The 20,690-nt window shown below is 41.4% G+C and overlaps 1 protein-coding gene and 1 pseudogene across 3 annotated transcripts in view; both read left to right on the plus strand.

Annotated features, from left to right (window-relative positions):
• Positions 1–19,495, plus strand: part of OR4D1 (olfactory receptor family 4 subfamily D member 1) — a 94,356-nt gene extending 74,861 nt beyond the window's left edge. The window contains exons 2-3 of one of the 2 annotated variants that reach the window (XM_082372097.1): positions 7,000–7,199; positions 10,008–19,495. In XM_082372097.1, coding sequence (XP_082228223.1) covers positions 10,196–11,131 — 936 coding nt within the window. In that variant the 5' untranslated portion in view covers positions 7,000–7,199; positions 10,008–10,195 and the 3' untranslated portion in view covers positions 11,132–19,495. Of the gene's footprint in view, positions 1–4,136; positions 7,200–10,007 lie in introns of those variants that run through there. The other variant, XM_082372096.1, reaches the window with a different exon arrangement.
• Positions 17,144–20,527, plus strand: LOC309619345 (olfactory receptor 4D2-like; annotated as a pseudogene). Its single transcript has 2 exons — positions 17,144–17,149; positions 19,495–20,527. The product of its transcript is annotated as an olfactory receptor 4D2-like (transcript).
• The last annotated feature ends 163 nt before the right edge of the window (positions 20,528–20,690 follow it).

Here is a 20,690-nt window from a genome sequence, read left to right on the forward strand (position 1 = left end):
AAATTGATACACATCAATACATTGTTAGAATCAAATCTTTAGCCTCTACTCAAGTTTTGCCATATGTCCCAATAAAGTCTCATAGAAAGAGAATCTGCTTCAAAAACATGTGTTGCGGGACTTCCCTGGTGGTCCAGTGGTTAAGACTTCGCCTTCCAATGCAGGGGGTGCCAGTTCGATCCCTGGATGGGGAGCTAAGATTCCACATGCTTCGTGGCCGAAAAAAAACCCCAAACATAAAACAGAAGCAATATTGTAACAAATTCAATCATGATCCACATCAAAAAAATCTTAAACAAACAAACAAACAAAAAGACCATGTGTTGCATTTAGTCGTCATGTGTCTTTAGGCTCTTTTGATCTGGAAGAGTTGCTCCTTGATTTTGACTATCTTGGAACTTTAAAAAATTATCGGCCAATTATTTTGTAGAATGTCCTTCAGTTTGGATTTGTCAGATGTTTCATGATGATTAGACTCAGGTGATGCATCTTTGTTGGTTTGCCAGGAATATCGCAGAAGTCATGCAGTGTTCCTATTACAGCCTATGAGGGATGAGTGATTTTGCTTTGTCTCTTTACTAATGTCCCATCACTTTTTTGTTGTTGTTGCCCCATCACTTTGATTACCTGACTAAGAAGTGTTCATTAGGCTTCTCACCTAAGTTATTCATTTTCCCTTGGAAATTAGTAAATATTTTGTGGAAAGGTACTTTGAGACTATGTCAATATCTGGTTTCTTATCAAACTTCCAATTTATTTATTTATTTATTATCTGTGTGAACTTGTATTTTCCTTTTTTTATTCATTAAGTTATAATCCATTATTATCATTACTTACTTTGATGCTCATTTTACCCCAGATTTGGCCAGTCAGTCTCTTCAGGCTGGCTTCTATGTTCTTTTTTTTTTTTTTTTTAATATTTATTTATTTATTTGGCTGCATCATTGTGGCACGTGGGCTCTAGAGCACGCAGGCTTAGCTGCGGCATGCATATGGGATCTTAGTTCCCTGACCAGGGATTGAACATGTGTCCCCTACGAAGGTGGATTCTTAACCACTGGACCACCAGGGAAGTCCCATATGTTCTTTCTATTCTTTGAGCACTTCCTTTCTTACTGGCCCAGTGAAACGCCCCATGCTTATCTTGTACTTTCTGTGCTCCAGCTCTGGAATCAACTATTTCAGTAAACAGTCCTGCTTCCTTCGAGTGGAGAATGGTATTTAGAAGGCAAATTTGGGTGCTAGGTGTGCTTATTGTTTCATATATATATATATTTCTCCATTCCTAATCCAGCATCACAGAACTTAGAACTTATTCTGTTTTTCCCTTTCCACACTTATAACTATTTTCTCTGCTGAGGAACCTGGCTCTCATAATCCTTTATATAAATATATGAAATTCACTTCACATAAAATTAACTTTTTCAAGTGTACAATTTAGTGGCATTTAGTATTTTCACAGTGTTGTGCAGCCATCACCTCTATCTTGTTCCAGAACATTTCATCCCCCCAAAAGGATTTCCCATACCCACTAAGCAGTCATTCCCCATTCTCTCCCTTCTCCTTAGCTCCTGGAAACCACTAATCCGCTTTATGGACTTACCTATTCTGGACATTTCATATAAGTAGAATGATAAAATATTTGTGTCTGGCTTCTTTCACTTAGCACAATGTTTAATAAGGTTAGTTTACACTGTAGTATGTATTAATACTTCATTCTTTTTTGGCCATGATGCACGGCTTGAGGGATCTTAGTTCCCCCATCAAGGACTGAATCTGCGCCCTCAGCAGTGAAAGTGTGGAGTCCTAACCACTGGACAGCAAGGGAATTCCCTGTTCTCCGTTCTTTTTTATGGCTGAATACTATCCCACTGTCTGGATACAGCACATTTTGTTTACCCATTCATCTGTTGAATGACATTTTAGTTGTTTACATCTTTTGCCTATTGTGTGTAGTGCTGCTGTTAGCCTTTGTTTATAAGTATTTGAGTACCTGTTTTCAGGACTTTCAAGTATATACCTAGGAGTAGAATTGCTAGGTCATATGGTTAATTCTATGTGTAACTTGTTGAAGAATTGCCGAAGCGTTTTGCACAGCAACAGTACCCTTTTTTGTTCCCACTAGCAATTATGAGGCTTCTAAATTCCTCACATCTTCTCTAACACTTGTAATTTTCTATTGTTATTATTATTATTACCATCCTATCATGTATGAAGTGGTATCTCATTATGATTTTGATTTTCATTTCCCTAATTACTAATGATATTGAGCATCTTTTCATGTTGAGCATTTTTCCTTGTTGGACATTTGTATATCTTCTTTGCAGAAATGTATATTCAAATCCATTGCCTATTTTTTAAAAATTGGGTTGTTTGTCTTTTTTGTTGTCAAGTTGTAGAAGTTCATTACATATTTTGGATAATAGATCCTTGTCAAATTTTGATTTGCAAATATTTTCTCCCATTCTTTGGAAGAAATCTTTTCACTTTTTTCATAAGGGTCTTTGATGCACAAATTTTTAAATTAGGGTGAAGTCCAATTTATCATTATTTCTTTTGTTGCTTGTGTTCTTGTTATCATACTTAAGTATGCCTTAAAAATCCAAGTTCATAAAGATTTACCTCTATGTTTGCTTCTAAGATTTTTATAGTTTTGTCTCCTACATTTAGGACTTTGATCCATTTTGAGTTAATTTTTTGTAGATGGTATGAGGTAGTGGTCCAACTTTATTCTTTTGCATGTGGATACACAGTTGTCCCAGCACAATTAATGAAGAGACAATTCTTTCCCCATTGAATAGTCTTGGCACTCTTGGTGAAAATCAATTGACCATAAAAATATGGTTTATTTCTGGACTCTCAATTCTATTCTGTGTAGGGATGGGCCCTTGGAGTTCCCTACTCTGCCATTTTCTCTGACATCACTCTATCCTTAATTTATTAACTTGCTTCATTCATCCCCCTGAATATAACCATCTCCCATAGCAGTTCTGTCCATGTTTCCACTCTCTCCCCTGATGCTTTCCTCACTCCAGTTGGACTTTGGTATCACACAGCAGACCAGCCCCCTGCTCAGACACTTTCCTTCCCCTACTCATGCTCCAACACCCCCATCAGAACATCCCCCATGTGGAAACCATCCTCACCCTGCTTGGGCTCTGACGCCTGACATCAGGGTGCACCTCTGCATAGACACCCTTCTCATCCATTTGGAGCTTTGCTCCCCACAATGAGTCATCCCACTATGGGAATATTCTTCTCACTGTGCTTTAACGTTCACAATTGGTGGCTCCCAAAAGGGATATCCAGGCTCTGACAACCCATGCTGGGCCCCATCCTGTGGAAACTCTATTCAAACTATGTTTTTATTCTACACTAGGAGGATTTTCTCAACTCTACCTTCCAATCTCTCTATTAAAGTTTTCATTTCTGTCAACATATTTTAATATCCAAGAACCCTTTTTTGTTCTATGATTTTTAATACTACCTTGTTCTTATTTATGGATTCTATATCTTCTTGTTTCTCTGAAAGGATGTTAATCATATAAACTTTTCTTCTATTTCCTATGTCATTTCTGTTTGCTTCTCATTTATTTTTCTATTTATTTTTTTCCCTTTTGTATTAGTGGTCTTCCTGTTGATCCTTGGCTATCTACATTTAAGAGTAAGGGAATGAAATATGAATTTGTACCTCTATGTATTAAAGCTTTTAAACTTTACCTTAGGGGTTCAGGTGGAAATCAGCTCTTTACTGGAGGACACCCAAGTGCCAATACATGGAGGTCTATTTTTCAGGAGTTGTTGCTTCTACAAAGAAAAATCTTGATTTCCTGTCTTTGGCTTAGATGCTCAAATTTTGTGCTGGGGTGAGGAGAGTGATGATCCTCAGTACCTCTTAGACAGAGAAATTACTGCTGACCTCCTTTTCTTATTTGAGTTTGTGACCTCTGCTGTTAGAAGAGTTTTCCTACGTAAGACAGACTTTGCATCCCTGTCAGTATTCTCTTGCCTCTGGTCCATCATGTTCCATCTGTATTGCAGGTGCTTGATAAGAAGATAGCCTTGTTCTTGGGTGTCTACCCAAAGCCATTCCCAACCGCCTCCGCCTTGCTTGTCCCCTATCATATTCACTTTCCCAGAACACTTAGAAGCCAGGAGTGCTCATGTGTTCATGTGATTCAGTTCATGTGATCACAACAAACAGTGTGTTAGCCTAGGAGATTCTGGGAAAGATTTCTCTTCCAGAAGTAGAGGCAAGAGATGCAGGAGGAGAAAAAAACTGCCCTCCACGCGTTTCCTCACCACCAGCCTTTGAATGAGATGTGTGAGGACATACACCCTAAGGAAGCATGGAGGCCATCTCGGCTCATGAGGGAGAGGCCAAGGGCACCACAGACTCACTGAATTAGGGTCTTGATATCACTGAGCCATGGGTCCTTGTTGGCTCGTCGGCTTTCACACTCTGATTTTTCTTAATTACCTATTTATCCTCCTCCTTCTCTTCTTAGCTCCCATCTCCTTTTCGCTTTCTCCTCTAGCTCTTCACCCTCCTCACATCTTTAATGATTTTGAAGCTGAGATGGGCTGGGTCACGAACACAGAACACTTATAAGCCCTTAACTGCCCTCATGAAGTCTCTTCTGAAACAGGATGGGGTATGAATAAACAGAGGAGCTGCACCGCTATGTTCATCCTCTCAACTCTCCCATCTCTCCTCCTCCCTGCTGCCAGACAGGCCTGCATCTGTAGGTCATTCTTCTGCATAACGTCCTCCACCGGCTTCTCACCTCCCTCAAGGTAAAACTTAAGTGTATGAGCCTGGTCTCTTAACACTATTCACAGTGATCCCTGCCTCTTCTCCCCCCTAATGTCCCATCACTTCCCCTGTGCTCCAACATTGTCAAGGCCCTGAGGGTTCTTGGAGTGTATGCCGTGCCATTTCATCTCTGGACCTCTGTTCTCCCTGCCAGAAACACACTTTCCCTCCTTTGTCTGCCTAACACACTTGAACATCACCTCTGTTTAAATGTCATGTCCTCTCCGAAGTCTTCCTTCTCTCCCAGTCATGGTTATTTGCTCAGCCTTTTAACCTTTGAGCATTCCCCTGGTAGAGCTATCTCCTTTCTGAAGTGATTTTATATGCTTCTGGGTCTGTTTTCCCCATCAGCCTCTTATTTCCTTGAGAGGAGAATGTATGTTTTATTTTTGTATCCTCAGCATTGAGCATTGAGGTGTACCCAACCTGCCTTTCACTGCTCTCCTACTCTTAAAAAAGGATAATTTTCAGTTATGTTAACAAATTTTGATCTAAAACAGACTGCCAAATATTTCCCCAGCAAAGACAGGTTTATTCGGGATCAGCAGAGAACTGCAATTCAGTGTCTGCACCCAGGGTGAGCCATGTGGAAATCCCCCGTGGAAAGGGAAAGGAATGCATTTAGAGAGAAAAAGGAGGGTGGCAGGGTGCAGTAAGAAAAGAGCCCATGGCTTTTCATTGGCTGAGTCCTTGCCAGGAAAGAAGAGGAGTCAATTCTACTTAATTGAGATTTCTGTTTATTAACTTTACACACATTTATTGAACTTTCACAATGGGCCAAGTACAATAACTCCAAAACAATATGAAACTTTTTAATCAATTTTTAAAACAAATAAATTATCCACAATCCTGCTCTAAGGGATCAACTTTGGGGTTAAGATGTGGTTTAGTAGACATTTCATTCTCATTTATGAGAGTATACTCCTTGAGAGGAGAAATATATAAACTAGAAGATACAAGGACTTTCTTATTGAAAACCAAATCAGAATAATAATGAATTAATCCAGGTAATTTAGTTACTGTTAATGTTACTGTTAGTGACATCTGACAGTCAAGGAGATTGATAAGACCTATTTCCTTCCCTAGCATCAACCCAGGCTCTTTTGACAAGAGGCTGGAGTTTAAAATCAGCTAAAGCTCTAAATATTGGGAAGAATTAGTGTTTTTAGAATCTCTTATTATGTAGATAAAACCAGAGCTTAACATCGTTTTTTATAAACCTGAGAGATTACATTTTGCTAGCTATAAATATTTGTAATGAAAGAATTCAGACCAACCTGGAAATCTCATGTAGAAATGAAAACTGTAAGAATCACAGTTTTTATTGTACTCCAAAATTCTAAAGACAATTAATTACGATTCTGAACAGTTCATCATAATAAGATGGCATATACACTTCCTGTACTCATCCTTTTATGAAAGGAAGGACCTTATTGAGTAATAATTCATGTATAAAGAGTACTAGGATGTTAAAGATGGGTCAATAGAATTGGATATGGATGGGAAATCCACCTCCAAATCGATTTGGTTGACAAAATAAAAGACAGAGTTTACAGGGTTTTTTCCAATGTAGTATACAAACATTTTCCTACCTCTGATGTTGTCCACGTTAAGATTAAATAATTCTTTTTAAGTAAGCTATCAAACAGTTGTCTTGATGATGCTGTGAGAAAGAACTGTTCGTTGTGAAACTCAGCAAGAGCAGGGAAACTCAAAGTCAGTGGTTCTCAAACTGTGGCCCCAGAGAAGCAGTGTCAGCATCACCTGAAAACTTAGAAATGCAACTTCTCTGGCTCGACCAAAGACCTACTGAATCAAGAATTCTACGTGGGTGTTTCTGAGTTTTAACATCCACTCCAGATAATTCTAATGGATGCTCAAGTGTCTGATCCAGTGAACTATGAAAGGGGTCCTTCCAAAAATCCCAGAAATTTTGTTTCTTTTGGAGAGACTGTCCTTTCCGATTCTCATCTCCTAATCCTACAGGTCATGAATCTCTACAGTTTTCAATATCCTTGGTGGGTTTTTCTTTTCTTTTGTTGTTTCGTGAGGGTTTTTTGTTGCTGTTTTTGATTTTTGTTTGTTCCTTTGGTTTTTGGCCTCAAGGTGACCTTTCCAATAGTAAGTGTTTTTGTGAGACTTAGAAACTTTTTTAACAACTCCCATTGTTCCCATGTCCCCAGCAGGACTCATTCCAGCTCTGCTTCCTGAGCCCAGTTCATTAATTTTTCCCTGAGGATAATCCCTCTTCCCCAGGGTCGTGACCATGAGTCGTGTGTGTGAGGTATGGGCAAAGAACAGGAAGCTGTGAAGCTGTATGGAGAGGACCTCCCAGAAAGCTGTAAGACCTGAACTCTCTTCCCCCATTTGGGGCTGAAGGAAGGTGAGAGCCTGAGGGTTTCCATACCTCCCGTTAGGTCAATTGTAATTACGTTCTTGGAAACACCTGCTGGAGGGTGGGGAGAATAAATAAGTGACATAGACTTGATGGTACTAAGTCTAATGTTGGAGGAGAGCCTCGGGAAGTAATCGGGAGTCAGTGTGCTGTTAAAACAGGTGCTTCACTGTTGGTGGGAATGTAAATTGATACTGCCGCTATGGAGAACAGTATGGAGGTTCCTTAAAAAGCTAAAACTAGAACTACCATACGACCCAGCAATTCCACTCCTGGGCATATACCCTGAGAAAACCATAATTCAAAAAGAGACATGCACCACAATGTTCATTGCAGCACTGTTTACAATACCCAGGACATGGAAGCAACCTAAGTGTCTATCGACAGATGAATGGATAAAGAAGATGTGGCACATATATACAATGGAATATTACTCAACCATAAAAAGAAACGAAATTGTGTTATTTGTAGTGAGGTGGATGGACCTAGAGTCTGTCCTATAGAGTGAAGTAAGTCAGAAAGAGAAAAACAAATACCGTATTCTAACACATATATACAGAATCTAAAAAAAAAAAAAAAGAGGTTCTGAAGAACATAGGGACAGGACAGGAATAAAGATGCAGACGTAGAGAATGGACTTGAGGACATGGGGAGGGGGAAGGGTAAGCTGGGATGAAGTGAGAGAGTGGCATGGACATATATACACTACCAAATGTAAACTAGATAGCTAGTGGGAAGCAGCCACATAGCACAGGGAGATCAGCTCGGTGCTCTGTGACAACCTAGAGGGGTGGGATAAGGATGGTGGGAGGGAGACACAAGAAGGAGGGGATATGGGGATATATGTATACATATAGCTGATTCACTTTGTTATAAAGCAGAAACTAACACAACATTGTAAAACAGTTATACTCCAATTAAGATGTTAAAACAACAAAACAAAACACAGGTGCTTCAGGTTACATGTAAAACCCTGTACTTTTAGCAACCAAGTATAGAACTGGCCTTTTGAGATAGGGAACAGAGGATAAGTAAAATTTAAAATTTTTAAAAATTTTCCACATAATCAATTACCTACTTAATACCTTATTTTGACAACATTTACTGAGCATGTGCTATATCACTGTTGCTGTTCCAAGTTCTGGGGTTACCAAGATACTGAAATTATGATGTAGTTGGATGAGGGGAGAAGCTGAAAAAATGAATGATGTTAAATCTATAACAGAGGTATTTTTAAATATTATAAGAATCCTGAGAACTGGGGAATTTATTTTGCATGGGAGAAATGGTGACAGGAGTGACAAAGAGGGTGAGATTTGAGTGGGCCTTTTCTAGGGTTGAGAAGGTATGAAAAGAATTCCAGGAAACCAACATGGAAATAAATATATGGCATGTTTAAGACCATAATCTATTAAAGAGCTAGTGGTTCATCAGAGGGGAAGATACTGACTAGAAAGACAGGTGGAGCTTACATTTTACAGCCCTGTATGACAAGCTGTGTTGCATGTACATGTGTATGTGTTTCTACCCTGACTTGATCCACCAAGTATTGGATGTGGCTCCTAAGGGGATCTGGTGAGCATCACTACAGGAATAGACGTGAGACGGGAACGTGATCATTTCAGCATTTAGAAAGGTCTCAAGTACAGTTGTGTAGAAGGTGTACTGGAGTGAAAGAAGGTGAAAGTGAAAAATAAAAACGGAGTGATCTTTAAGAGATGATGGATTTCGGGAGGTCATGTGAGGGCAGGTGGAGACTGAGAGGAAGTGGGGGTGGGGAGTGGGGAAGCTACTTAACCTTCACCTGTCACCTCTATCTCTCACCCTCCGAGTCTTCACCTTTGTTCCCATTCCCTCTCCTGCCCAACCACTTTTCCGTTCCCTTTCCTTCATTCATTCTATCCCCCCATTTTCCTTCCTTGTAATTTCCTTTCTCCCTTTAATTCTTCATCTATTTCCATTTCTCTTCCTTCAACATTTTTTTCTCTTCTACCCTTGGATTCAATACCATCTTCTGAAATTGCTGTCCTTTCAGAAGAGCTCTAAGTCTCCTTCAAAGAATGTATTCATCTATTTCTGCCACTTGACTCCACATATGATCTGGGTGAGGGGAGCCTTACCAAGTAAGGGGCCACCTACCCTAGGGGATGGGGAAAAAATGGAATTTCCCAGGTATGCAGCTCTGGCCAGAGGCTCCCCCGCATGGGCCTGCATGGACATGCACACCCAGAAGCGTTTCACCCACCCTGGAGTTAACACCAGGTACTTATTAATTACTGACCATGTGCAAGGATGGGCACTGCAGGGCACAAACAAATTGTGAAGTCAAGACTATGTGTGTAGCACTTTATTGTTGAATTGTGGAAAGAAAACACAGACACATGAAAAGTTCATTAATATTATGATGTGTTAACTGTTGCATGAAAGAAAAATGATTGATATAAAAATGTATTAGAGACTGGAAAAGGGAGGAGGTCTTTAGAGCAGGAGACTACACAGAAGAGAGTGATTACCGTTTATTATTCCAGACACTGTTCTAGGAACTTTATGTGTTATTTCATTCAATCCCCTTGACAAATTTATAGGCAAAACATTTTCTTAGAGATGTGGAACCTGAGACTCAGATAAGTAACTTACTTAAGGTCAAATCTCAAGGAAATATAAAGTTCTGAAATTTGACTCTGGTTCTGTTGGATTCTAAGTGTCTTCTCACCACTATATTACACTGATTCCTTGAAAAGCAGATTGCATGTGTCTCTGGATGGCTTAAAGATACCTTCTGATTGTGTATTCCAGCATCAACTAGTGAAATCTCCAAAGACAAGGCCATTTATATCAGCACATGTATTATGATCTGCACATGAGGATGCCCATTATCTGGACTTGGACAATTGCTTTGAGCCATTGAGCACTAAAATGGCACATAGTAACTTCATGCATCTCTGTCTGTGGTGTGTTTTCTTGAGGTGTACGGAGAAGACGCCATGGATTCAAGGAACCTCACGTGGGTATCAGAATTTGTCTTCCTGGGGCTCTCACAGACTCAGGCGCTCTATCTTTTCTTGTTTCTGGTGTTCCTGTTTGTCTACACCACCACTGTCATGGCAAACCTCCTCATCATGGTCATGGTGACCTCTGATCCCCGGCTTCAGACACCCATGTATTTTCTGCTCCAAAACCTGGCTGTCATAGATCTCTGCTATTCCACAGTCACTGCCCCAAAGATGCTGGTGGACTTCTTTCATGAGACCAAGACCATCTCCTACCAGGGCTGCATGGCCCAGATCTTCTTTTTTCACCTCTTGGGAGGTGGGACTGTCTTCCTTCTCTCAGTGATGGCTTATGACCGCTACATAGCCATCTCCCGACCCCTCCATTATGCCATCATCATGAACACTCGAATGTGTGTGGGGCTGGTGGTGGGTGCCTGGGTAGGGGGCTTTGTCCACTCTGTTGTCCAGCTGGTTCTGATGCTCCCATTGCCTTTTTGTGGCCCCAACATCCTGGATAGCTTCTACTGTGACGTTCCACAAGTGCTAAGACTTGCCTGCACGGACACCTCCCTCCTGGAGTTCCTTATGATCTCCAACAGTGGGGTGCTGGTCCTCATCTGGTTCCTGCTCCTTCTGACCTCTTACACTCTCATCCTGGTGACGCTGAGGTCCCACTCAGGGCAGGCGAGGAGGAAGGCAGCTTCCACCTGCACGACCCACATCATTGTCATGTCTATGAGCTTCATTCCTGGTATCTATATCTACACCCGGCCATTCTCCTCCTTCCCCATGTACAAGGCAGTGTCCGTCAGCTACACGGTCTTGACCCCCATGCTCAACCCCATCATCTACACCCTGAGGAACCAGGAGATGCAGGCGGCCATGAAGAGATTAGGTAAGCGCCCAGTGATTTTCAGCAGGGAGTGAACTTAAAATAGGTTGACTTCAAATGACAAGTCTTCTCTCAGAACTTTGGTTTTCCCATGTGAGAAGTGGAGGAAAGTCTTTATGGAGTGTAGCAGTTGAGATTAAACTAATATTTCTATGGACCTACTCCTGTGGCAGGTATTGTGTTAGGCATTTTTGCACTTTTATCTCATTCTCACAAAACTGACAGTGGATATGTTCTTATTAGAGTAAACAGTTTTACAAATGAGAAAACTCAGAGAGAAGTGACCTGCTCAATGATGAACAGCAAGGAAGGGGCATAGCTTGGCCATGAGATTGTTCCTCTGACTCCAAGTTTCGAGGCAGGAGATATGGGTGGGATTTGAAACTCAGGGTCTCCCACAATCACAAGGGGAAACTTAGAGAGTTCCTCATCTATGGATGAATATCTGTGATGAATGCTCAACACTTTCATCCCAACTCTGAAACAATCACATTTGTTCTGCTCCCTGCCTCTCTACCTCATCCCCACTGTGGTATTTTGGAAGTGGTCTCACTTGTAACATTGTTTAAATATTTCCCATAAGGGTATTTGCCTTTTGGACTTGTTCCTCTTCTACCAAATACTCCTTGGATAATCTGAATTCTACCAAATACTCCTTGGATAATCTGGATAGAGGATGTGGCTGAGAAGAAGATGCTGTAGTATGGTTTGGGAACCAAGGCCAGAGGGCAGGGCCATGTCTATTAGTGGTCCAGATATGAGGTATGGGTTCAGTCCAAGGCTGCCACCTCATGGGTTTCTGCCTTTCTCTTTGTCTTCCTGCCCTGGAATGAGGGCTGCTTGAGGGCGGGGGCTGTGCTTTATTCATTTAAAATTCCTCTCAGTACATAGTACAGTATCTTGTTCAGAGAAGCATTTCTACATTTTCTTGCACCCTTTTCTTTCCCTGGCAAGTTCAGATGTACTTTTAATTTTTCTCTGTAGAACTTATATTTGTTTACATCTCCTTTGAAGTATGCTTCACTTTATAAAAGTCTTGGTTAATGTATAATGTTGCTCCAAAGTTAAGAAGGTAACACAAAAGCTCTTTTGTTTCCTCTTCCCTCCCAGCAACCATCCCATCCAAGAAATAAAAGTTATAGGCTCTTCAAGCCATCATGGCAGCTCTGAGTTTATCCTTTCTCCACCTCTACCTCCCTGCCCCATTTCACACATTTCTCCCCATTCACGGTGGGTCTTTGGAGATGAGGGGAGAGAAAATGAACTGTGTCATGTTTGATCTGAGTGTCCCTCACAAAAGTGTTTTCCCCTTTCACACCAAAGTCCTTTAAATATCTGATATTTTTCTCATCCTCTAATTGAGCTCTTTCCAGATGCAGCATCTGTATTCCTTCAATTGTTCCCATTGTGACAAATTTCCTGATTCCACCATCCTTGCCATCTCCTCTGTATTTGCCCTCAAATGACAACATCCTCTTAAAATGTGATGCTCACCATATGACACACAGCTGCACAGGGAATGTGAGCTCTTTAGAAAACAATGATGGTCCTCTTTGAAATATATAACCATAAGGATGCTTTTGGTTGCAAGTAGCAGCATAACCAAATCACAGTGGCTTAAAGAATGAGGAAATTATCTCACTTAAAAAGACTAGAGGATAGGCAATTCCAGAGTTGGTTAATTCAGCAGCTCCAACATTTTAAGGCTCTGGGTTGGCTGCTCTATAATTCCTTGTCTTTCCCCTCATGATGGCAATATGGCTGCCAATGCTCCAGTCATCATATCTTTATATCCAAATAATTCAGCAAGAAGGAAGAGGAGAGGTATTCATGTGCTTTTTTTTTAACCAGGGGAGAAAAATTTTTCTAGAACCATTGCAGCAGAATTTCCTTATGACTCATTGGCCAGAAACTGGGTCATATATTCACCCCACTCTGCAAAGGAGGATAGAAAGTGCATGGCTGGCTGTATCAGCCAGAAAGAAGGAGGTTGGAAATGGCAATTGACAGTGTCTGCCACATAGATATAAGCCCATGGTAGCAGGATTGTAGAGACATGATTGGCCTGAGTCAGAAATCTTGGTTGACAATGAGCAAAGTTTGTCACAGACAGGGTCATAAAATCAAAAGCCTAGAGGAGCTGACAGTGAGCATGAATAAGTTAAGTGAGCCCAGTTAAGACTAAGGTGAACTAGAGGGTGCATATCCAGGCCAGAGGGCAAGTCCCACTCCTAGTGCTCTTCTCCATCCTCATGCAGAGCTCCAATATCTAAATCCTTACAGAACAATCAGAAGGATTTTATTTAGAGATACTAAACAGCCCCAGACGAACAGTCCAGGCCATCTTCCCAAACTGATATTCTAGGATCTTCTGACAGAACAACGGACCTGATCTTCCTAAACAGAAGCCTCAATGAATACAGCTATATCCATGCTGTCTTGACTAGTATAGTGGGATAATAATAGGCTTTGAAGCCGTGGGACTCAGATCCCGGCTCTTCCTCCTCTTGGTTGTGCTCCTTTTAGATATCTTTGAACCTCAACATCTTTAGCTACACTTGGCACATAGTAGGTGTTCAATTAATGTTAGTTCCTTCACAGATTTCCATTTATCTTTTTTTTTTGTAACTTGCCATCAATATTTTAAAATTAAGCCAAGATAGTTAGGCATCTGATTCCTTAGAATCTGAACAATCATGTTAAGTAATGGTCTCCAGTCATTTTATTTATATGATCAGTGAAAACAGCTCTTTTAGAAGTTGTTGAGGGAAGGCTGTATATCATTCCAGTGACAGCAGATTAATTTTGGTCCAGAGATTACTTCACTTCTCCTCAGCATCATTAATCACTTGATCTTGCCATTCTGCGTGCACTTATAATCAAGCTCCAGGATGATTTAAGTGTAAGGAGAGAAAGACCTCAATACTCCTTGCCTAAGAAATTTACTTCATATATGATACATTAAAAATGGTGTATCAGTCAGTGTTCCACCAGAGAAACAGGACCAATATGATATGGAAATGTTTGGAAGGAAGAAATCTTCCTCTACAATTCTAAGTTCTTCTGGTTGGTCTTAGAATGAAATTGACCTGACACATTAACAGGAGAGAATCAAACAAAGTTTGAGAACATACATGTGTGAGAGAGACTCAGGCAAACTGAATAACTCACCAAAATGGCTGAAACCTTCTCCTTAAATACCATCTTCAGCTAAAGACAAGAGAAGGTCTTGGAGGTAGGGCTGTGGACCTCCAAAAGAGAAAGAAAATTGACATGGAGATGGAAAAGCAAATGTTTTTGGTAAATTAATACTTGCTGGGCCAGGTAGAGACAATGGGACACAGATCTCTAGGTCATGTTCCCCCCACTCACACACACACACCTAGCCCACATTCTTTGCAGGTGTCTCTGGTGATAGTTCCATTCTGGGAACAGGTCCTCTATCTAAATTCTTTTTGTAGCTAAAGGATAAGGTCAAAGTTTCTTCCTGAGTCTTTTTGGGCCTTGGTTGTTATCAGCTCAAAATAATCCACATGCCAAAGAAACAAAGAGACATTTTGGGGTGGCAAATTTTGCACATATATATATCTGGAGAGAGAGAGAGAGATTTATTGCAAGATATTGTTATTGGCTTACATGATTGTGAGACTGGCTAGGCAAGTAAAACATCTGTAGGGCAGGCCAACAGGAAGGGCAGGCTGGAATCTTAGGCATGAAGCTGCAGTCCAGAATTTCACTTTCTTCAAGACCTTTTAACTTACTGAATCAGGCACATCCAATCTCCATCAGGAGATTAGCTAGGATAATCTCCTTTACTTAAAATCAACTGATTATTAAAAAATAAAATCAACTGATTATAGAATCAATCACATCTACAAAATATCTACACAGCAACACCTAGATTCATGTTTGAATAACTGAGAATTATAGACTAGTCAAGTTGACACGTAAAACTGACCATCACAAGGGGAGAATCATTAATCATCAGTGATGCTGAGCTCCCTCAATGAGGATGTAAAAGAAGTTCCTTCTAAATGTATCCTGCATCCATTTAGCAGTTTGAAGTTAAGTCTGACAAATATATATTTTCTTAGATATGTGGCTTATAGAGAAATCATTTTCTCAGCTCTGTACATGACTGGGTCTTTAACATAATTACTCCATTCCAGCCATTCTGGGCTTTGGAAGTTATTACGTTGACTAGTGGATGCAGTAAACAGATGAGGTTTGGTGAACAATTTACAGAATCACATGTGCCCTGACAGGGGAATATGTAAACTGGAACATATCAGGTTTCTCTTATTGAAAGCTAAATCAGAATCATAAACTAAAATCAGCCACATCGTAGTCAAAAAGATGGACAAGTCCTGTCCCCTTCCCCAGAATCAATCAAGGCTACTTTTCTAAGTGACGCAATTTTATTATTTTATTTTTTTCCTTAGTGACTCAATTTTTAAATGGACTAAAGCTCTAAATAAGTATCTTTTTAAATCTACATCTCTTGTAGGTGGAAGAGCTTCACATTGTACTCTTTTTTTTTTTAATTTTTATTTATTTATGGCTGTGTTGGGTCTTCATTTCTGTGCGAGGGCTTTCTCTAGTTGCGGCGAGCGGGGGCCACTCTTCATCGCGGTGCGCCGGCCTCTCACTGTCGCGGCCTCTCTTGTTGCGGAGCACAGGCCCCAGACGCACAGGCTCAGTAATTGTGGCTCACGGGCCCAGCCACTCCGCGGCATATGGGATCCTCCCAGACCAGGGCTCGAACCCGTGTCCCCTGCATTGGCAGGCAGACTCTCAATCACTGCGCCACCAGGGAAGCCCCACATTGTACTCTTATCTGCCACAGGCAGATACTCTATTTTGCCAAGAGTAAACATTTCTGAAATAATTCAGACCAACCTGGAAGTCTTATGTAGATCAGAGAGCTGTGTCTAAGAAATCAGACAGTTGTTACAGCACATCAAGGTTATAATGCCAATTAATTCCAGTGTTGATCCGTTCATCATAATGAGAAATATAAAGGTTTCCTGTACCAATCCTTGTATTAGAGATAGTAAGAGTTCACAGGTAAAGAATGCTGCATTTTATAGATGATGTAATAGACTTGGGTACTGGTGGTGAGTCAATATTGGGGATTCGGCTGAGAAAATAAAGGACAAGGTTTACAGGGCAGGAAGTTTCCCTTGTAGTATACATTTGCCCATCTATGACTTTCTCTAGGTAAAAATCAACTAGGCTTAAAAGTAGAAGAAAAGGAGAAAGGGAGGAAGGAGGAGAAGAAGGAGAAGAAAAAGGAAACAAATCAAGCCAGTTATCTGGAAGATTCCAGGAGAGAGAGAATAGTCCCTGTGTTGAGGAGCAAGTCTGTGGTTCTCAAAGTGTGGTCCCCAGAACAGGGGCATCAGTATCATCTGAGAACTTGTTACAAATGCAAATTCTTGGCCATACCATTGACCAGCTGAAAGTCTGGGGCTGGGGCACACTAATTTGTCCTTTAACAAGTTCTCCAGGTGATTGTCTCAAGGGTAAGAATCACTGATCTAAGAAATGCTTTCTTCCAGAACTCCCAGAGAGTCTATTTCTTTTGAAGAGACTTTCATCCTTTTGGATCTTGGCCTGAGAATCCTACATTCTACAAATCTATAAAATTGTATTGTCCTTGGTCCTTTTGGCCCTCAAGGAATAACTCTTAATGATTATGTGTTTTTGAGACATTTTGAAACTTTTTAACAACTCCTATTGCTTCCTTGCCCCCAGTGGTAATCAGCCCAGCCCTGCTTCCTGAGCCGAGTCCAGTAGGTTCTCCCCAGGGATATACCCTCTTCCCCAAGGGTCACACCCATTGTTGTATAGGTGATGTATGGGCAGTGGCTGGGAAGCTAAAGCTGCAGAAAAGGATTTCCAAGAAGATGGAAGACCTGAAGGCTCTCTCCCATTCTTGTTGAAGGAAGGTGAGAGATCAGGGTTTCCTCACCTGTAGATAAAGTAAAAAGGATCAAGAAACACTTGCTGGAGGGTGCAGAGAATAAACAAGTGACACAGGCTTGATGGTAGTAAGTCTGAAGTGAGAGGAGAGCCTCAGAAATTAATGCAGGGGAAGCAAAGTATTGAAAACAGATTCCTCAAGTTGCATGAGGAAAACCAGGCTTTTCACAACCAAGTGAAAACTTGGTCCTGTGGTTTAGAGGGAGGATACTGAGAGCAAAAGATAAGGAAATACATCACAAAATTCTCCACATGGTCACATTGAAAAAGATCACATAATTACCTACTAAATAACACATTAGGTTAGCAAACTTTTTTTGAGCAACTGCTAAATCAGAGCTGCTATTATAGGTGCTAGGGCAACTACGTTTTGAATTTAAAATCTCGTTCAAAGGGACAACCAAAAAAATGATAAATGCTGTATCAGAGGTACTTATAAAATGTTATTGGAACCCAGAGAAATGAGGGATTAATTCTGCATGGGAGAAATGGAGAAGGAGTCACAGAGAAGGTGATATCTGAGGACTTCTAGGTTGAGAAGGTAGTAGAAGGTATTTCAGGAAACAGAATTCATTTCCAAAGCTCCAGAAATAACCAGGCATATGACATATGTGAGAGGCTATGAATTCCTTGAACAGGAGTCAGTTCCTGGTTAGAAAGGTAGATGGAGGCTACATTATAGAGCTTGATATGACATACTGAGAAGGAGTTGCATGCGTGTATGGAAGCGTGTGTTTCAACCCTGAATTAACCCACAAAGCAGCTTCTAAGAGTTTGAGTTTTAAGCTGTGGGCCTTTGATAGTCATTAAAAGATTATAATGGGGAGGAAGACGATCAGATATGAGTTTAGAAAGGTCTCTCTGACAGTGGTATAGACGATGGCCTGGCGTGGAAGCAGATGGAAGCAGAAGGATGCGATTAAAATGACCTCTGATGGACAATAGATTGCAGGAGGCAAGTGGGGGGGGGGAGTGAGGCAAGGAAGGGGGGTGTGGAGGCCACTTAGCCCTCACCTGTCACCTCTGTCTCTCACCCTCCGTGTCCTTCACCTTTGTTCCCATTCCCTTCCCCGCCCCCCCACCTCTCCATTCCCCTTCCTTCCTCTCCCTTTCTCTTAATCTGCCCTCTTTATTCCCTTGTCTATTCTATTTCTCTTGTTTCAACATCTTCCTTTCTCTTCTATCCTTGTATTCAGTAACATCTTCTAAAATTCTTGTTTCTTTCAGAAGAGCTCTTCCAGCCCCCTTCATACAATAGCCCTCACTCATTTCTTAATCCAGAGAATCTCTCTCCCCCTTCTCTTGTCTCAGCACTCACACCATATATCCCATTACCTCATCCAGTAAGAGACCACCTACATCAATGAGGGAGGCACTCCCTATAGCTGTTCACCCACCCAGCAGTCAACACCACATGTTTTTTGAATATTGACTGTTAGCAAAGATGGGCACTGCAGGGTAGAAATAAATTATAAGATACATATTTATACCTCTGGAGTTTAGAGTTGAATTATGGAGGGAAAAACATAGACACATGAAAAGTTAATTGACATTATGATGTGTTCACTCTTGCATGAAAAATGATTGGTACAAAAATGTATTAGAGATTCGAGGAAGGGAGGGTGTCTTTAGAGCAGGAGACTACACAGAGGAGAGTGATTACCATTTATTATTCCAGACACTGTTCTGGGAAACTTATGTGTTATTTTACTTAATCCTCTAGACAATTCTATAAAGAAAACATTTTTTTAAACATCTTTATTGGAGTATAATTGCTTTACAATGGTGTGTTAGTTTCTGCTTTATAACAAAGTGAATCAGTGATATATATACATATGTCCCCATATCTCTTCCCTCTTGCATCTCCCTCCATCCCACCCTCCCTATCCCACCCCTCTAGGTGGTCACAAAGCACCGAGCTGATCTCCCTGTGCTATGTGGCTGCTTCCCACTAGCTATCTATTTTACGTTTGGTAGTGTATATATGTCCATGCCACTCTCTCACTTTGTCCCAGCTTACCCTTCCCCCTCCCCGTATCCTCAAGTCCATTGTCTAGTAGTTCTGCATCTTTATTCCTGTCTTGCCCCTAGGTTCTTCATGACCATTTTTTTTTTGTAAGAAAACATTTTTATTCCCACCTTACAAATGTGGAAACTGAGATTCAGAGAGATGAAGTAATTTCCTCAGGGTCAAATCTCAAGGAAATAGAAATTTGACTGCAGGTCTGTTGGACCCCAAGAGTCTTCCCGTCACTATATTACACTGAATCTTTGAAAGCCAGGGTGCGTGTGTTTCTGGATGGCTTTAAGATATCTCATGAATGTATATTCCAGCAGCAACTAGTGAACTCTCCAGAGACAAGGCCATTTAATCAGAACTGATATTATGATATTATCAATGTCCATCATCTAGACCTGGACATATCAATTTGAGTCTCTGAGAACTAATGCATCTCTGTCTGTGGTTTGTGTTCTTTACGTGTATGCAGAAGACACCACGGAATCAGGGAACCTCACATGGGTGTCGGAATTTGTCTTCCTGGGACTCCTACAGACTCAGGAGCTCCATCTTTTCTTGTTTCTGGTGTTCCTGTTTGTCTACACCACCAGTGTCATAGGAAACCTCCTCATCATGATCATGGTGAGCTCTGATTCCCGGCTCCACACACCCATGTATTTTCTACTCTGAAACCTGGCTGTCATAGACCTCTGCTATTCCCCAGTCACTTCCCCAAAGATACTGGTGAATTTCCTCACTGAGAAGAAGACCATCTACTACCAGGGCTGCATGGCTCAGGTCTTCTTCTTTCACTTTCTGGGAGGTGCCATGGTCTTCTTCATTTCAGTGATGGCCTATGACCAACGTGTTGCCATCTCCCGGCCCCTCCACTATGTCACCATCATGAACATTCAGCTCTGTGTGGGGTTGGCGGTGGCTAGCTGTGTGGGAGGCTTCATACATTCCATTTACCAACGGGCTCTGATGCTCTCACTGTCTTTCTGTGGCCCAAATGTCCTAGGTAATTTCTACTGTGATGTTCCACAGGTACCGAGACTCGCCTGCACTGACACTTCTGTCTTAGAGTTCCTCATGCAATAGTGGGTTGCTGGATGTCATCAGGTTCCTTTTTCTCCTGATCTCCTCAGTCATCCTGGTGATGCTGAGGTCCCGCTCGGGGCGGGTGAGGAGGAAGGCAGCTTCCATCTGCACCACCCACATTGTCGTGGTGTCTACGGTCTCTGTTCCAAGCATTTACCTCTATGCCCGGCCCTTCACCTCCTTCTCCGTGGACAAGGCTGTGTCCATCAGCCACAGGGTCATGACCCCCATGCTCAACCCCATGATCTACACCCTGAGGAACCAGGAGATGCAGGCAGCAGTGAAGATATTAAGGAGGCATCCGGTGGGTGAGTCACTTCTCTTAGGCTTTGTTTTCCATTCGTAAAGTGGAGAGTGAGCTGCTGTATCTGCCCTGTTCATTACTTGTGGATGTGTTGTGAGGATTATCATGGAGGTGAATGCATAGTGAACCTAAGTAGCCTACTCGGATTTTTAGGAAAATGGATAATATCCTTATTTTTGTTTTTGATGGTGATTTGAACACTCCT

The sequence above is a fragment of the Balaenoptera borealis genome (genome assembly GCF_965194805.1).
Source record: "Balaenoptera borealis genome assembly, chromosome: 20".
NCBI classification, from domain to species: Eukaryota; Metazoa; Chordata; class Mammalia; order Artiodactyla; family Balaenopteridae; genus Balaenoptera; species Balaenoptera borealis.